The sequence below is a fragment of the Thrips palmi genome, unplaced genomic scaffold (genome assembly GCF_012932325.1).
Source record: "Thrips palmi isolate BJ-2018 unplaced genomic scaffold, TpBJ-2018v1 HiC_scaffold_12, whole genome shotgun sequence".
NCBI classification, from domain to species: Eukaryota; Metazoa; Arthropoda; class Insecta; order Thysanoptera; family Thripidae; genus Thrips; species Thrips palmi.
Window position 1 is genome coordinate 9,467,893 of NW_023144623.1, and position 15,198 is coordinate 9,483,090.

Genomic DNA, 15,198 nt, shown 5'->3' on the forward strand with positions numbered 1-15,198 from the left:
AGCGACGGCGCCAAGGCGGCAAGGCGGCAAGACGACTGACGGGGACCTCCGAGCCTCGGACCTCCCCCCGTACCGATGAGAGTGCGCTCGCCATCCTCGTCGCGCCAAATCTGTCTCTCTCTTTCTGTCTGTCACCCCGTGCCGTCCGTCCGGTCTGACTGATGTCTTTTGTCCGCGCGGACTCCGCCTCCGCGCGTGCCGCGTGCCACGCTCACGGCCCCGCCAGCCCTGCGGCATGCAAAGGCAGCGAAGAGGCGGGGCTTCCCTCCCGAGGCGTTCAATGGCATTTCCTGCTTCATTTTTGCCTGCCCTTCCCCGCGCCTGTAAAACACCAGCAAGACGCGGTCCGGAGGAAGGAAACAGCGCCGTTTCTTGTCGCGCGTCCGTCGTCCCGTCGTCCGTGGAGCGGGGAATAGCGTCGAGGCGGGCAGGTGCAGGCAGGTGCAGCCACGGCGCCTCGGGGTAAAAAGCAATGCGCCGCCGTGGGACTAGACGGGGTTGCTCTCGTCGCTCCGTCTCGCTCTCTTCGGGCCGTTCCGCTGGGGTGCGAGAGAGACAGAGCCAAGCGACACGTGACTTCCCCCCGAGGCGGCCGCACCATTCCTGCCGCGAATTCGTTTCCCGGCATCGGCGAGGTTTTTTGGTTTTCGCGCGGCCCGGCCGTCCTGCTGGTCCTGCTCGCTGTCCCGCGTGTTGGCGCTGTTGGCGCACTTCCTGGGTGACATCCCCGCCCGGCTCGGCTCGGCTCGGCCCGGCCCGGCCCGGCTCGGCTCGGCTCGGCTCATCGGGGAACCCGTTCCGGTCGTCGTGTTTTGACATCGTCACACCATCGTTTTACGCGCCGCTTGTCCTTGCTACTGGCGATGCCACGGACTAGGCGGCTACGCCGGGCTACGCCGCGCTACGCGGCCCGACTGCAGAGCAGCGCCCTGTCACAGAGACAAATTCATTCCCTTTCTGACCGGCTGCAACCGGCTGGCGAGGACGGTCTTGGGGCCAATGCTATTCCGAGCGAACCCCGAACGTGAAATTTGGAGCATATCGAACCATATCCAGCCGGATGTCACGCGCAGGTCTTCTTTCTGGAACCATGACGACTCCAGCTGCATCTCCAGCCAGGGGGTGTATTTAGCTCAGTCAAGCAAACAACTTTCTCTTTGACCGAGCCGCCACGCCGCCTGCCGGCGCGCCTTGCCTTGCCCAGCCGTGCCTGGGTCTTGGGCAGTCTTGGGTGCCATCCAGTGCGACCAGTGCCAGAAGGAGGGCCGACCTGTGACGCACTCGCACCCTCCGCTAGAAAAAACATAAGCCGAGTATTCCAGTTTGGTCGGCGCGGCGTCCCCACGGGCCGCCCCCGTTGGTGCGAGAGAGACAGAGCGACGGAACGGTGGAGGCGGCTGCTCGCGCAATCCCAATCCCAGCCATCGGTGCGTTGCATTTCCCATGCGCGCACGTGCACCGCACGGCACCGCCACGGCACTGTGGGAAACCCCAACCTTCCTGACGCCCACAGCCCGCGCCGCAGCCCGCAGCCCGCAGGGAGACCAGACCGGGGGTGTCAGGGATACGGAGCTGTGGGAGTCCGCGCCTTTCGCCATACCGCAGCCGCCGCGCGATTTTCTTGTTGCTTTTAGGTTAGGTCGCGTGGATTTTTGTTTTAATTGGTGCGCGCGCTGGGTGAGGTGGGTGAGGGACCAAGGCTGGGTTTGTTGACGCTGGCGCGGCTGGCGCGCTGGTGTGCCGTTACCACGTCCAAGGGGCCGAGCGGCGAGCAGGCCGTCCAGGCCGAGCGGAAGGTCGCCCGGAAAGTGGTGCTCGTAATTGGACGAGCGTTTTAACAGAGCTTTCGTCGCTCTCGCACTCGCGGGCCGCCCAGTGTGGGCGCGAGAGAGACGGAGCGACGAAACGGCGCGCGGCATCGCTCCGCAGGCGACAACCGTGACGGCCGGCGGCGGAGCGCCGATCCTCGCTGGGAACCTGTGACCCGCGCATGCGCAGTCGAGGTTATGAACCAAATTGAGGCGGCCGACGTCCGGCGTCGCGCGTCGTGTCGCGCGACTCCGTTTCCTCGTTGTTGTCTGCCCCGGACTCCAGGAAAGTGGAGCTCACCGCCGGCGACACGTTGTTGCCGTGTGACATGTGTGTCCTTAAGTTGGCAACGCCGTCCCTGTCTCAAGTTGGCGGCTCTGTGATCAGTGTTTCTGTTTTGTCTAGAAGGCTCTATAAGTATGCAAACCTTGTTGCATTCGCTTCTTCTAGAATAGACCTTCAAGCTGCTAGCTAGAAACTAGTCTCTGCTCTGTTTCTACCCTTAGGTGGACTGAAAGACCCTCAGCAAAGGGGGCTGTACTAAAAGGTTATTAGATTGTCGCGCGCGACTGTCCGTTTTTTGGCCAACGTGTTATTCCCACGCCGCTTAAGTGAACAGTGTACCTCCAGTGAACCCCAACGTGGCCGAACCATCAATCTCGCGCAGGCGGGCCGTCTCCACGAGCGCTTATTGTCCAGCGATTGTACTGCCGGTACATCATCGGCAAGCAAAACACAAGGCGCCATCGCTATTTTTTCTATACATTTAATGTTGTTTTTTTTTTTGTTTCTTCTGTGTTTCTGCGCGTCCGCAGTTAACAACTACTTCCAGAGGTAGTCAGTGCGAAAGAGCAGGAGACCGGCGGCGCGCGTGATCCCTCCCCTCCCCCCCCCCTTTCCCCCTCACTGACACTGACCTTACGCGGAGCCGAACACTCGATGGGCGTCTCGAACCCGGGGTCTCACTCCGAACAGCGCTTTCGTCGCTCCGTCTCTGTCGCACTCATGGGGCGTGCCGTGGGGGTGCGAGCGAGAGGGACAGCTGCCAGGCTGCGTCGTAGGGCAGGACCGGCAGGACAAGGCACGCGGGGTGGGGTCTGGGGTCGGGTCGGCGGGGAGCGTTGGCCTCCTCGACCGGCTGGGCTACGTCATCGGCCAAACTTGCGCCAAAAATTCGAGCGTCGATATTTTTCATCCCACCTGTCTGTCTGCCTGCCTGTCTGTGCGTCCGCCCGTCCGCCAGGCCGGCGCGTGTCGTCATCGTGGCGTTACGCGGAGTTGCGCGGCCTGATGTGCATCCAGTGCTCTGCAGGCTCTGCAGCAGGCCGGTGGCCAGGCCGATGGCCGAGCAGTGCTTTCGTCGCTCCGTCTCTCTCGCACCCGCGGGGTGTGCCGACGGGGTGCGAGAGAGACGGCCAAGCCCGCTGCCGATAACTCGCCCACTTTCTGACAGTGTGGCTCCGTTACGCTCACCGCCGTGTTCGCGTCGGCGACCTTCTTCGCCTTCCCCGGCGCAGCAGCAGCGCGCCGTCAAACTAATTAATGGCCGCGGAAAGCAAAGCGAAGCGCAGCCTGCCGTTCGGTTTTTGCTGCTTTCCAAGTTTAGAACCGCCGCCCGATTCCGATTAGCTAATCTGAGATTCGGTCGATTCGGCGTGCATGCCAATATATGCAGAGACGATTATCTAATTAGGAAAGAGCAGGAGAGGACTGCCGGCGACGACGGCAGCGGGCCGGCGCCGCCGCGACCACCGGCTTTTGAGGATCGGACAGGAATTCCTTGACCCAGTGGCATCCTCGAGCCTCTTCGAGCCTCGAGCCACCATCCTGGGGACGAGAAAACAACAACAAACTGCCTTCGTTGTGCCGTTGCCCTGCAGCCTGCCTCGGACTCCTCTGCCGTCTGCTGTGTCACGGGGAGCATCGCCTGCTCCGCGCGGCCGTCTCTGCAGACCCACTCATCGCTTGGTCGCTCTGTCGCACGTGCGGGCACGTATGGCTGCGAGTGACGAGCCCACCGAAAGGCTTCTTCGGGTGCGAGAGAGAGCGACGAAAAGCTGTGCGAAATCGGTCACCAGCTGGGACGTCTTGTGACTGTCGATCATCCGCCCTGAGACGTGTACCTTTCCTTTCAAAAAACATCAGTGCGTTAGCGACAAGCACCAACAAGCCACTTCTTCTTATTCACCTCTCTCAATCGCGCCTTTTTTTCATTTTTTTTTTTGCGCCACGGCACTTGAGCTGTCCGCGCTGCCCACCGCCCCTCCCTTCAACGGATTTGAAAATCTGTCACGGCTGACACCGATGCGCTGTGCGCTGGCAGGCTGGCTGGCTGGCAGGCAGGCTGGCTGGCTGGCTGGCCGGCTGGCTGGCTGGGGCCGAGGGACGACCTCAGTGCGCTGCGCGGCGGCGGCGATGCGGCGAGGCAGCGACAGCCCAGTGTCCCTGATGGAGGCACGCCACATCTGTCTCTCTCGCTCCCACGCGCTAGCTCGCTCTCTCACTCCGGCAGTTCCAGTTATGAGGTCCTGTCCGGTGACGCCGGCTGACGTAGGGTGACACGCCAAATTGCAGTGTGCCCTTCGCAGCTCGGCGGCCACCTCCACTCACCTCGCCGCCCGATTCCCCGAACGCGGCGCAACAACTCGCTTCATTTGCATAAACCGCGTTCGGCACGTCGGAGACAGACTACTGGATGCGCAAAAAAAGCGTCGAGACGCGCGTTGCAAAGTGTGGCGAGTGTGGGCCGGGCCGGCCTGGCCAATCCCGTTGTGGCATCGGCTGGTATTCCCAGTGGGGTGGCCGTCAAGGCCGCGTCGTCCTCACCACCCCCGCCAAGCGGCCCGGCAAGCAGCCCGACAGGCAGCCCGCCAGGCAGAAACCCAAAAAACACACGATGCCAAAAGAAAAGGATGTGTGCGTGAGTGTGTGTGCTGTGTCATGCCGTGAAAGTTCTAGTTTATCGTACTGGACGGCGAGCCGGCGAGGCGGAGAAGCGGAGTCCGCGGGCCACCCCGTGCAACCTGAGCCGAGCCCGGAGCCATGGCCCGGCCGAATGGGCCGAATGGGCCGAATGGGCCGAATCCCGTTCCTGGACCGAGCACACTTCGGCCCCTTCGCGCTTCGGCCCGCTCGCTTTTCGGCGGCAGCGCTCGTATTGGCAGTGTGGCTGCCTGTCTGCCTGCCCGTCTGTCCGGCCGACACGAAACACACGTGCTGTACGCTCGTGCGACTCGAGAGATATCATCATCCACAGCATCCTGGACACGAACAGAACACACCACAAATTCCCCCTCCCCTCCCCTCCCCTCCCTGCCCGCGAGGCGCGCGCACCGCGCACAGGACAAGGCGGATCGTCGCCAAATTTGGAACCCCCTTCGTTTCGTTTTCGCTTCGTTTCCCGCTTCTCTGCGTTCCGGCGCGTTCCGGCCGGCCGCGCCGTTGCGCGCACCTGCAGACCCATTCCGGGAGCCGCTCTCGACGCTCTGTCTCTCTCGCACTCGTGGGGCGTCTCGCATGGGTGCGAGAGAGACAGGAGTCGGCATCAACGCCAGCACGGCGTTAGCACGGCGCCAGCCGCGCGTGAGAATGAGTGAGCCCGGTTTCCTCACACTTATCAATCAGGCTTTTCAACACACTCCGAATATCTGAGGCCGGGCCTAGTCATCCCGGGTCACGGTCTGGGCATGCAATGAGCTGCCGAGCATCTGCCCGCACGCACGCTAACGCACACACACACTCACACACACACTCACGGACACGCGCGCACGCGGCAAGCAAAGCATAAGCAACGTTTTACGTAAAAGTGGTAGTGTCTCGAGCTTTCCACCAGGCGAACCGGTTTCGGCGCGCAGTTTGCAATTTGATGACCCGGTGCTTTACTCTCGAAATAAAACAAAATGGCCTGCACACTCACACACACGTACACACACGCAGCGCCGCGACATGCAAAACCTTAGCGAGATGAGGCCTCGCGGACCGAACCGTACTTCATCGCTCTGTCTCTCTCTCGCACTGCTATGGGACGTCCCAACGTGTCCGAGAGAGACAGAGCGACGAAAGTTCGGAATCGCTCAGCTGCTGGCGGCGGGGACCTGGCCTGGCTTGGCCTGGCCCACCACACGCAACAATGATAACAAACAATCTGCGCGCAGGCGGGTACGTTTCGGAGGAAGACATAATCAGCGGGCCGCACTGTCATTACTGTGTGTGTGTGTGTGTGTGTGTGTGTGTGAGTGAGTGTGTGGGAGGCTGTGTGTGTGTGAGCACAGCGAGCGTCCTTGGCGGAACGAGACCCCCGCGGCTCGGCTCCGCGATTCCAGCATCCAGGCGAAACCTAACCCTACCTAACCTCTCGCCAACCGTAGTGCGTCTGTCTCACTCACGCGTCAAAACGAAGCGCTGCTCACTCGCACTCGTCGTCCGCGAGGCGCGGCGGGGAAGGCCCGGGTCGGGGGGAGGGGGAGGGGGAGGGGAGGCGCCCTTCACAAAAGCGCCGCGACCTCTTTCGCCGAACGGCCGAACGGCGACACGTCTTTTGTTGTAGGGCGTTGCTACCGGACACCTGTTGGCGGGGACCTCCCCGACGTGTGTGTGTGTGTGTGTGTGCGTGGGAGGAGAGAGAGGGAGCGGTTACTGAAGGTAAAGGATTGACTGGCAAGATGACGGTCGGGTCCGATTTCGGACGAGGTCGCGTCCTGATATAGATAGCATGACCTTGCCCCTTTTTAAGGGTCGACAGTGCGGAAGGGGAGGTGGGGGGGGGGGCGTAGGCCGCGGTCATGCACTCACGCACACACAGTTAGGCCTTGGCGTAAAAACGTTTGACACCGTCTCGAGTTTCTGTGTCGGTGTGACCAAGGTGTGACGTTCGAAGGTTCCGGAAGGCTCCTGTTTTGGCGCGCTACTTTTTTTTCCCCGCTCCTTCCGAGTGAATCCATTGTGGAAAAGGAGTCCGCTTGTCAGAACGCGCGGCCGATACTCTGTGCGAGTAGACAGGCCGCTCTGTCTCTCTCGCGCCCGCTCTCTCTCTCTCTCTCTCTCTCTCTCTCTCTCTCTCTCTCTCTCTCTCCCCGTCACATATCCGAGACAACCATTACCGGCGTTCCGCCGCATGTTAAACAGGCGGGGCCCGGCGGGGCCTAGGAAGTGCCGCCTGGTGTGGCGCCGCCGCGCAAGCGTGCGAGCGTCCGTCTGTCTGTCCGTCCGTCCGTCTGTCTGTCTGACTGCTCGTCCGTCCGTCGCACGCCCGGCGTAACGCGGCATGGCGCCCAAACGGCCCAAACACACAAGGACGAGACGCGACGCAGTATCCCTCGCTCTTCTTGAGCTGCTCGAACACAGAGCGTCCTGCGCGCACACGCACACGCGCACACACAAACACACACACACACACGCTCATCGCCTGGCCCCGTGAGTTGGAAAGAGACGGAGCGAGACCCCTGCGGAGTGGGCCGTGCCGCCGAGCAGGGCTGCCTCGCGGTGTTGCATATCCCGCCGTCCGCGGGCGCCGTGGAGCCTCGCAGTCGCAGCCCGCCGACGACAATGAGACACACACACTGACAGACGGACGGACAGACGGATGGACGGACGGACGGACAGACAGACAGACAGACCAGACAGACAGACAGACTGCGCTTTCTACGGCCTTCATCGAGCCGCCTGCCTCCTCGCCGCATTGTCCCATCTTGTCCATCTCTGGGGTTCACGACGGCCAATATTCATGAGCAGACAAACACATAAGAAGCCCGCACGCTCACACGCACGCACACATGCACACACGGGGTGCGGCGGGTTGCGTCCGTCATACGCAAGAGGCACGTTTTCCGTAAAGTAAAGACGGCGCTTTCATTTCTTTGTCCAGGCTGATGTCCGAGCGGCGTCGCTCCGTCTCTCTCGCACTCGCGGCGCGCGGCGCCGGGCCGACGGGGTGCGAGAGAGACAGAGCGAGCCGCGCGATAATGCGGCAGTGAGTCAAGCGGCGCGGCGATACCGCGTGGCCGGCAAGCACAGCCAGCACGTGGCGGTACACTGTCGCCTGCCTGCTTTTCGATTCCTCCTTCCTTTTTTATTTTTCCCGCTCTTTTCCACCGGGATTGCTCCGATAAAAACAAGCAAAGCAGGACATGGGCAGGGCGAGTGACGCCGTGACGTCACCGCGTCGGAACGACCACGTCTTTGAGCGTTCACAGTGTGGCGGCGCCGTGCCTACACCGGACAGGCAATCATGCAGGCAATCATCGCGCAGGCATTGGGGATCGGCGCGCGAAGTTTGGCCGACAGGTTTGCCTTGCAGTAGGCAGCCGAGTTCGCGGTTCGAAGCGAGATTGACGCGCGATCCCCTTGGCGGCTTGGCGGCTTGGCGGCGGCCCACCCATCGAGATCTCGAAGTGGTCCGACGTTCGATTAGTATCGAGTGATTGACAACGGACGGCGGCGCGGGGCGCCACGTGAGAGGCAAATCAACGGAACTTTTTTTTTCCCTTTCAATTTATTTTATTTTATTTTTTGCTGGAGTACTGGGCCGCCAACTCGCGGGGCGCGGGGCCGTTGCGCCGTTGCCCGCAATGCTGTCCGTACTGCCCCCGCCTCCCTCCGGCAGAGTAGTCCAATTCGATATTCGATTGTCCACTGAGTTCCAATCTCCGCAAACCGCACCGACTCCTTTTTATTCCGATTCCGGATCGAACCGGTCTCGCGATAATTACTTCGTTTGTTGTCAGTATTGTTTTTTTTTTTTTAAATAAAAGTTTCCATGTTTTTTCCTCTTTACTCTCGTGACGTGTTTCGCGTTATTTATATTTAATTTGTCAGTCACCGCGCGAGGCTTACGTGGTATTTATTTTGGCGCGCTCGCGGGCAGGCGGGCAGGCAGGCAGGCAGGCGAGCAGGCAGGACCGCGCGCGCGCGGCTCGAGTTTGCCAAAACGGTTTTGGATTTCCCCGCGCGCGGCAAAATGGTCGTTTTAGGTGTCGAGGAAAACAGAGTGGTCGACCGACTGTGTGCGAGACGAGACGAACCGCTTTTCGACAAGCGATTGAACCGAGAGACGGATCGATGTTTACTCGGCAACGCGTCCATTGCGCCGAGCGGTCCGAGCGCGCCGAGCGGCCGGAGTATTCCGCTCACTTGATTTATGGGTCGCAGCAGGGCGGTACGTACTTTCCGAGAAATCTGTCGCGGCGGACGCGTACTCGAGGAAAATTTGCTAACGGCTGCTCGATGTCCAAGTCGTCCGCCCCGCGTCCGCCGCCAGCAAGGCGTCGACAGGCGCACTGCAAGCGCCGGGCTTTTTTTTTTTTTTAGAGTGTTTGTCCGTCTGTCCGTGACTCCCATAGTCAAACATGAACCGAGCGGAGCGGGGCTCATCACCTGTGCACTGTATAGTCCAGCCGTGGACGTGTCGGCGAGTCCTCGGCGAGTCGGCAAGGCCGTGTTAAAGGTCTGGCGAAAGCCGCGGCACAGCCACCACACTGCACATCGACACCTCCGTAATTCGTTTTTTGTTTTTCGAATTTCAGGTACGGTGAGAAGCAGCGCAAAGCCGAGGCCGAGCTGACGGGCATCCAGCTGCTGTCCGCCACCGCGTACCAGCTCAAGAAGCCCTACCAGCAGCTCCTCATCCCCATCACCGTCTGGATCGGCATGGAGCAGGCTTTCATCGGCGCCGACTTCACCCAGGTCAGCCTCCACTTTTAGATCTTGGACCCCAGTCACCTGGGTAGCCCACGGGTCAAACGCCGAGAAAATGGGCATTTTGCAACGAAACAAAAAGTCGCTTTGCGAGAGTGGGATCTAACGGTGTAGTGCCACGCCACGCTACCGATGCACGCTTTTCGTTTCGTTTTGCTCGCGGGCCGCGGGCCGTGAGCGTTGCCGGATATGGCCCTGCGTCGCTCTGCGTCCGTGTGTCCGCTTCGGCAGTACTTGCTGGGGTCACCTCAAAGAGCCTGGCCCGGCTCGCTGGTCAGGAATCCAGGCACCAGGCACCAACCAGGCTCAGGCCGCGCGAGTTGAGTGGCTTTGGCCCGCCCCGCCCCGCCCCGCCCCGCCCCGCTCGCACACCACACGCATCCAAGTCGCTTGATTGTGCGGTCTCAGACAAGCGGGCCAATTTGGCAGGCCCTGCTCGGCCCGGCGAAACAAAGCAGCCTCGCAGCTTCCTAGCGCGGAGCGACGGAGAGCGACAGAGTCGGTAGGCAGTCATCTCGCTCGGTCCATTCAGACAGCACCGCGTCGCTCTGTCTCTCTCGCACTCGCGGGGCGCCACGTGGGAGTGCGAGAGAGACAGAGGCGAGCAGTCTCTGCCTCTCCGGGTAAAACAAGGGATAATTAAAACGCGCCACTCCATCGGCCCCGCCCGCTAGAGTTAGTTTTTAACGACCGTCCGACTGGTTTTCGCGCCTCGGCTCGCTCTAGCCTCGCGCTAGCCCCCAACCGGCATCGGCGTCAATGAATCAGCAGGGAACGAGAATTGGGATCGGCGACATGGCGCGGATAGAGGCACACAGCGAGCAAAATTTCGCCAAAACGGGAAACGGTGAAAGTCCTAAATCTCCAAGTTAAAAAAAATTAAAACAGCTTCGGTTTCGAAGTTGTTGTTTGCTCAACGTAGTGTAGGCAGGCATCACGTGCCGGCAAGTGCCGTGCGGTGGCGGCGACGTCGCGGAGGCACGGCGGAGACGTCCCCGGGCACGCGGCGCGGCGCGGCAGGGCCTGGTCGGCGTGCATGTGGTGAATGGAAGTCATTAGCTTCGTTTGCCCCCCTGGTCCCCCTGTAGACTGACTCCGGGAGTCGTTTTCGTCGCTCCGTCTCTCCCGCACCCATACGGGGCGCACCCATGAGTGCGAGAGAGACAGAGCGACGAAAACGACTCACGGAATCAGTCTGCTGGTCCCCTTCCCCCCGTCGCGTCGTCGTCGACAGTAATCTCCAGTCTCGGCAAAGGTCCGCGGCGCCGGTCTCGGTTCTTCACACCTCCCCCCCCCCTTTCCTTTGCCGCTTCGCACTCGTCCGTAATTGTGTGTCTCATAATCGGGGCTTTATTAACCCCCTCCTCGCGTCCCCAACGAGCCGCGCTCGCTTCCGGACAACGCCACCGTGTTTTCGAAAACACTCAGCGCGCTCCGTTGTTGCGAAGGCTACCGCCGCAAAATAAAATGGCGGCTGATTTTGGCGCGAAAAGTGGATGGATTTGGAACCGGAGATGCGGCGGTGCGGCGGTGGGGTTGCACGGGCCGTGAGCTGTGATCGCCTCGCCGCCATGCCCATCCGATGCCCATCCGGCCCGGAGCGGCGGCAGCTTCGCGCAGCTTCGCGGCTTCTGCAGGGACCGATTCCGAACACTCGCTTTCGTCGCTCTGTCTCCCTCGCACTCGCGGCGGGCCGGCAGGCGTTTCGTGTGGGAGCGAGCGAGACAGAGCGGCGAGAACACTGTGCAGAATCGGTCCACCGAGGCCCGCGGCCCGGTGGCGCGGCGTGGCGCGTTTGTGTTTGCCACGTCAAGGCGGCGCTGATGCGTGAAATCCTGCCGCCCGCTCCGCCCGCCCCGCCCCGCCCCGCTCCGTGAGGCCGCGGCGGCAGCGGCCGTGTCACCGACAAGCACACGGCAGCGGCGGACCGCGCATTGTTGTTGTCGCTGTTGTTGTTTTCATTTGAACGAAACATTTAATCAACGAGGAGGGATCTCGGCGCGCGTGCTCGCACACTGGAAACTGAAACTTTTCTGCTGTCTGTCGCAGGCCTACGTGTCGTGCGCCCTGGGCATCCACAACGTGGGCTACGTCATGATCTGCTTCGGCGTGGTGAACGCCATGTGCTCGCTGCTGTTCGGCTCGCTCATGAAGTTCGTGGGCCGGTCGCCGCTCATGGCGCTGGGCGCCGTGGTGCACGCCGTGCTCATCGGGGTGCTGCTCATGTGGCGGCCGCACCCGGACTCGCCGCTCGTCTTCTTCGCCATCTCCGGGCTGTGGGGCGTGGGGGACGCCGTCTGGCAGACGCAAGTCAACGGTGAGTACTTGGGGTACTCGGGCACGCCTCGGGCGTTCCCAACGGGTGCGAGAGAGACAGAGGAACCAGTCTGCAGGGCGGCAAGGCAGGGCGCCGCGGCCCCTGACGGGCCCCTGACGGCGGAGAAGGTAGGCAGTCCCGTTGCACGGCGGTGTCGGCGGGACTGCATCCCTGCTGGCCGCAGGGGCTTGCTGGTCGCTGCCCCGCATCGGCAGTGATTCCCTGCGGCGCGGCCGTCTCCCCCCTGTCTCTCTCGCACCCCTGTGGGACGTCCCGTGAGTGCGAGAGAGACAGACAGACCGACGGCCGCACTGCGCGGAATCGGGGGATCCTCCCCGACGGCCCGCCTGGCTGCGCCTGGCCCGGAGCGACGCTTTGCGCGACGCCGCCGTGGCGACGCCGTCGTGGTCGTGCATGTCTCGAGGCCTCAAGGACGGCCTGTCTCCGTGGGAATGGTGGGCCGCATCACGGCATCACGCCTGACGCGCCGCCTCGGCTGCTAATCGCTCGGCTCCAGGCCTCCAGGCCGCCAGGCCGCCAGTGCGAAATCAAGTTGGAAGTAAGAACGTCCCTGATGTGTGTCTGAATGTTGCAGGCCTGTACGGAACGCTGTTCCGGAGGAACAAGGAGGCCGCCTTCAGTAACTTCCGCCTGTGGGAGTCGGCCGGCTTCGTGGTGGCCTACGCCTACAGCACGCACCTGTGCGCGCGCATGAAGCTCTACGTGATGCTGTGCGTGCTGCTGCTCGGCGTCACCGGCTACATCATCGTCGAGTTCCTGCACATGCGCAAGAAGAGGCGCATGAAGCGGCTCGCCGAGGACCCCAAGGCCGCCGCCAAGGAGGCCGCGGCCGCGGCCGAGGCCAGCAAGGCCGCGGGCAGCCCGCCCCCCATCGAGGAGACGGACGACGAGCAGGACGAGGCCGACGACGACATCATCGTCACCCACCTCTAGGCCGTGTCGCGCCTAGTGCGCACACCTGCCGCCAGAGCGCGCCAGCGGTGTGTGTGTGTTTGTGTGTGTGTGTTGGGGAGCTTCGGAAACGCGATGAGAGACACTGACCAGTGCGAGTCCGACCGTCTTCTGTCGCCCCCAAGATAGTCATGGAAGTGTTACTGCCCCCGGGCGAGCCCCGGCAAGCCCACGGGGAGGAGACAATGTCTGTCCGGCACTGTACAGCCAGCACACGCGAAATTGTGTTGCCATAATAACATCACTGAATGTATCATGATAATGAATCAATCCGGAGGTCGAGCGCGCTGCCCGGCTCTGCCCTTCGCCAAGGTCACGCCAAGGTCATGTCAAGGTCATGCCAAGGTCGCGAAGGGCCGGAGCAGCGGGGACGCGGCGGGTGTCGCATGGAGCCGCTCCCGCCCCCGCTGCTCCGCGAGCCGGGCAGCCGGATAGCCGGATGTGGTCGAGAATTAAAAGTGGATTCGGAGCACGAGTGTGTGTGCGTAGTCCCGGTGAGCCAGGCCAGCCCGCCTGTGTGAATGTATGTATGTGTGCGTGAGTGTGTGAGTGTATATGTGTGTGTGTACGTAGTCTCATTTTTTTTTGTGCTAGTGAACGGCGAGAGGAGCTTGTACACATTGTTAATAATATTCATTCTTAATTTTACGTTGCAGTATAAGTATGCGATTCGATGATTGCGAACGGTTGAGAGGGGTCATGGAGGGGCCATGGAGGGGCCATGGAGGGGCCCGGGGCTCTGCGCGAGGAGGCTGGTCCTCCCCCGCGCGCGTCGCGGCCCCGCCCCGCCCCGCCTCGCCCCGCCATGCCCCGCCACGTCGCCCCGAACTGCCTCGCGTAGGTAGCGCCTTCCTTCCTGTAAATATGCATCACATTCGAAGGAAGGCTCTCGCCAGGCAGTCCCCACGCAGTGGCACACAGTGGCAAACAGTCCCCAAAAGCCCCGACATCACCGCGTCGCGCTCGTACCCCTTTGCCCGCCTGGCCCTGCCTTGCCCACTTCCGGCGGCGGGCCGTCCACACCGGAAGTGGAGAGGCTCTGAAAAACGGCGAACCGGAAGTGGCCGCGACGCCCGAAATTGGCGGTCGCTGGCTGCAAGCGTTGCAAGGGAGGAGACGCGCTGGGCGCTCGGCAGCCCTCGGGCAGCCCCGTTCCCGTTTCGGACGAGTGTCCTGCCCTCTGCCCTCCCCGTCCTGGCGCCCTGGCGCCCTGGCCCTGGCGTCCTGGCCCTGGGTCGGTCCCGCGACGGCGCGACGCATGCGCGTGTGTGCGACCAGCACACGGCCAGCACACGGCCAGCACACGGCCAGCACACGGCACACGGCTCCAGCGAAAGTTGAAAGTGTTGGCGACCGCTTCGCCTCGCGGCCGCTCCTGCTCGCGGCGCCTTGCCTCGCGGCCTCACCCCTCACACCGCCTCGCGATAGCGTAGCTCAGCCTCGCGATGCCTCGCCGCGGGACGGGCTTGGGTCAGGCCGGTCAGGGCCTTGTAGACCGATTCCGAGAGTCGTTTTCGTCGCGCTGTCTCTCTCGCACCTGGACGGGACGCCCGTTGAGTGCGAGAGAAAGAGCGACGAAAACGACTCTCGCAATCAGCACTGGGGCGGTGACGATTCGCCAGCGCCCTCGTCCTCGCGCGCAATGGTACAAACTGTGAGATGGAATCGGAATGAAATCAAATCAAGTTGCAACTTGCGGGTCCATGTAAATAGACATTGTTGAACAAATTTGTAGTTTGAAGCCGCAGAGATAAGAGCCGGTAAGCCGGTAGACGCTGCGGAGAGGCTCAGGCATGGCTCAGGCATGGCTCAGGCCTGCAGGCCGGCACAGGCGCTGTCGTCTGATAAGGCGCGCTTAGCATGTCGCGCAGGCCTGCCAACCTGTCAGCCTGCCTTCGCATCAATATTGTTGTTTTCTCTTAGTTTGGTCACAATATTTATGGTTTTGCCAAGTGTATTTTTAAAATATGTTCGTCGATATAATGCCTTAATTTCTTTCATTGTATTATTATCTTTTAATTTCTTTTTGTTTGTAGAATAGCTAAGGAGACCATTTTTTAGTCTCTGGTACAAAGTCACCCAATTCCGATGCGCAATGACGTTTCATAATTTCACTATGTTTGATCTTTTATTAATTCCTACTTCAAGCAGTTACGTTACTGATATGAGAGAATGGATTTCCCTGTTTTATTCAGATTGTAAAGCGATTTGTTAAAACAGTGCTAATGTAAAAAAGACAAGATCTCGATATTTACACAATTGAAATGTTAATAAAAACCAACATTGTGTGTGTCACTCCCGTTCTTATTTCATTTCCTTCCTCCCTGGCTCAATGCACCCAGTGTGCCCAGTGTACGCACCACGAGCTCGTCAGTCAGTACAACCATGAATGTCCTCTCCAAGTCCGA

At 61.3% G+C, this 15,198-nt stretch overlaps 1 protein-coding gene across 1 annotated transcript in view; it reads left to right on the forward strand.

The window, feature by feature from the left end:
* The window catches only part of LOC117640168 (UNC93-like protein), a 38,029-nt gene extending 22,944 nt beyond the window's left edge, over positions 1–15,085 (forward strand). Inside the window, exons 4-6 of the mRNA XM_034376450.1 lie at positions 9,330–9,489; positions 11,551–11,818; positions 12,414–15,085. Of these exons, the coding sequence (XP_034232341.1) occupies positions 9,330–9,489; positions 11,551–11,818; positions 12,414–12,772 (787 nt within the window). The 3' untranslated portion in view covers positions 12,773–15,085. The remainder of the gene's footprint in view (positions 1–9,329; positions 9,490–11,550; positions 11,819–12,413) is intronic.
* The last annotated feature ends 113 nt before the right edge of the window (positions 15,086–15,198 follow it).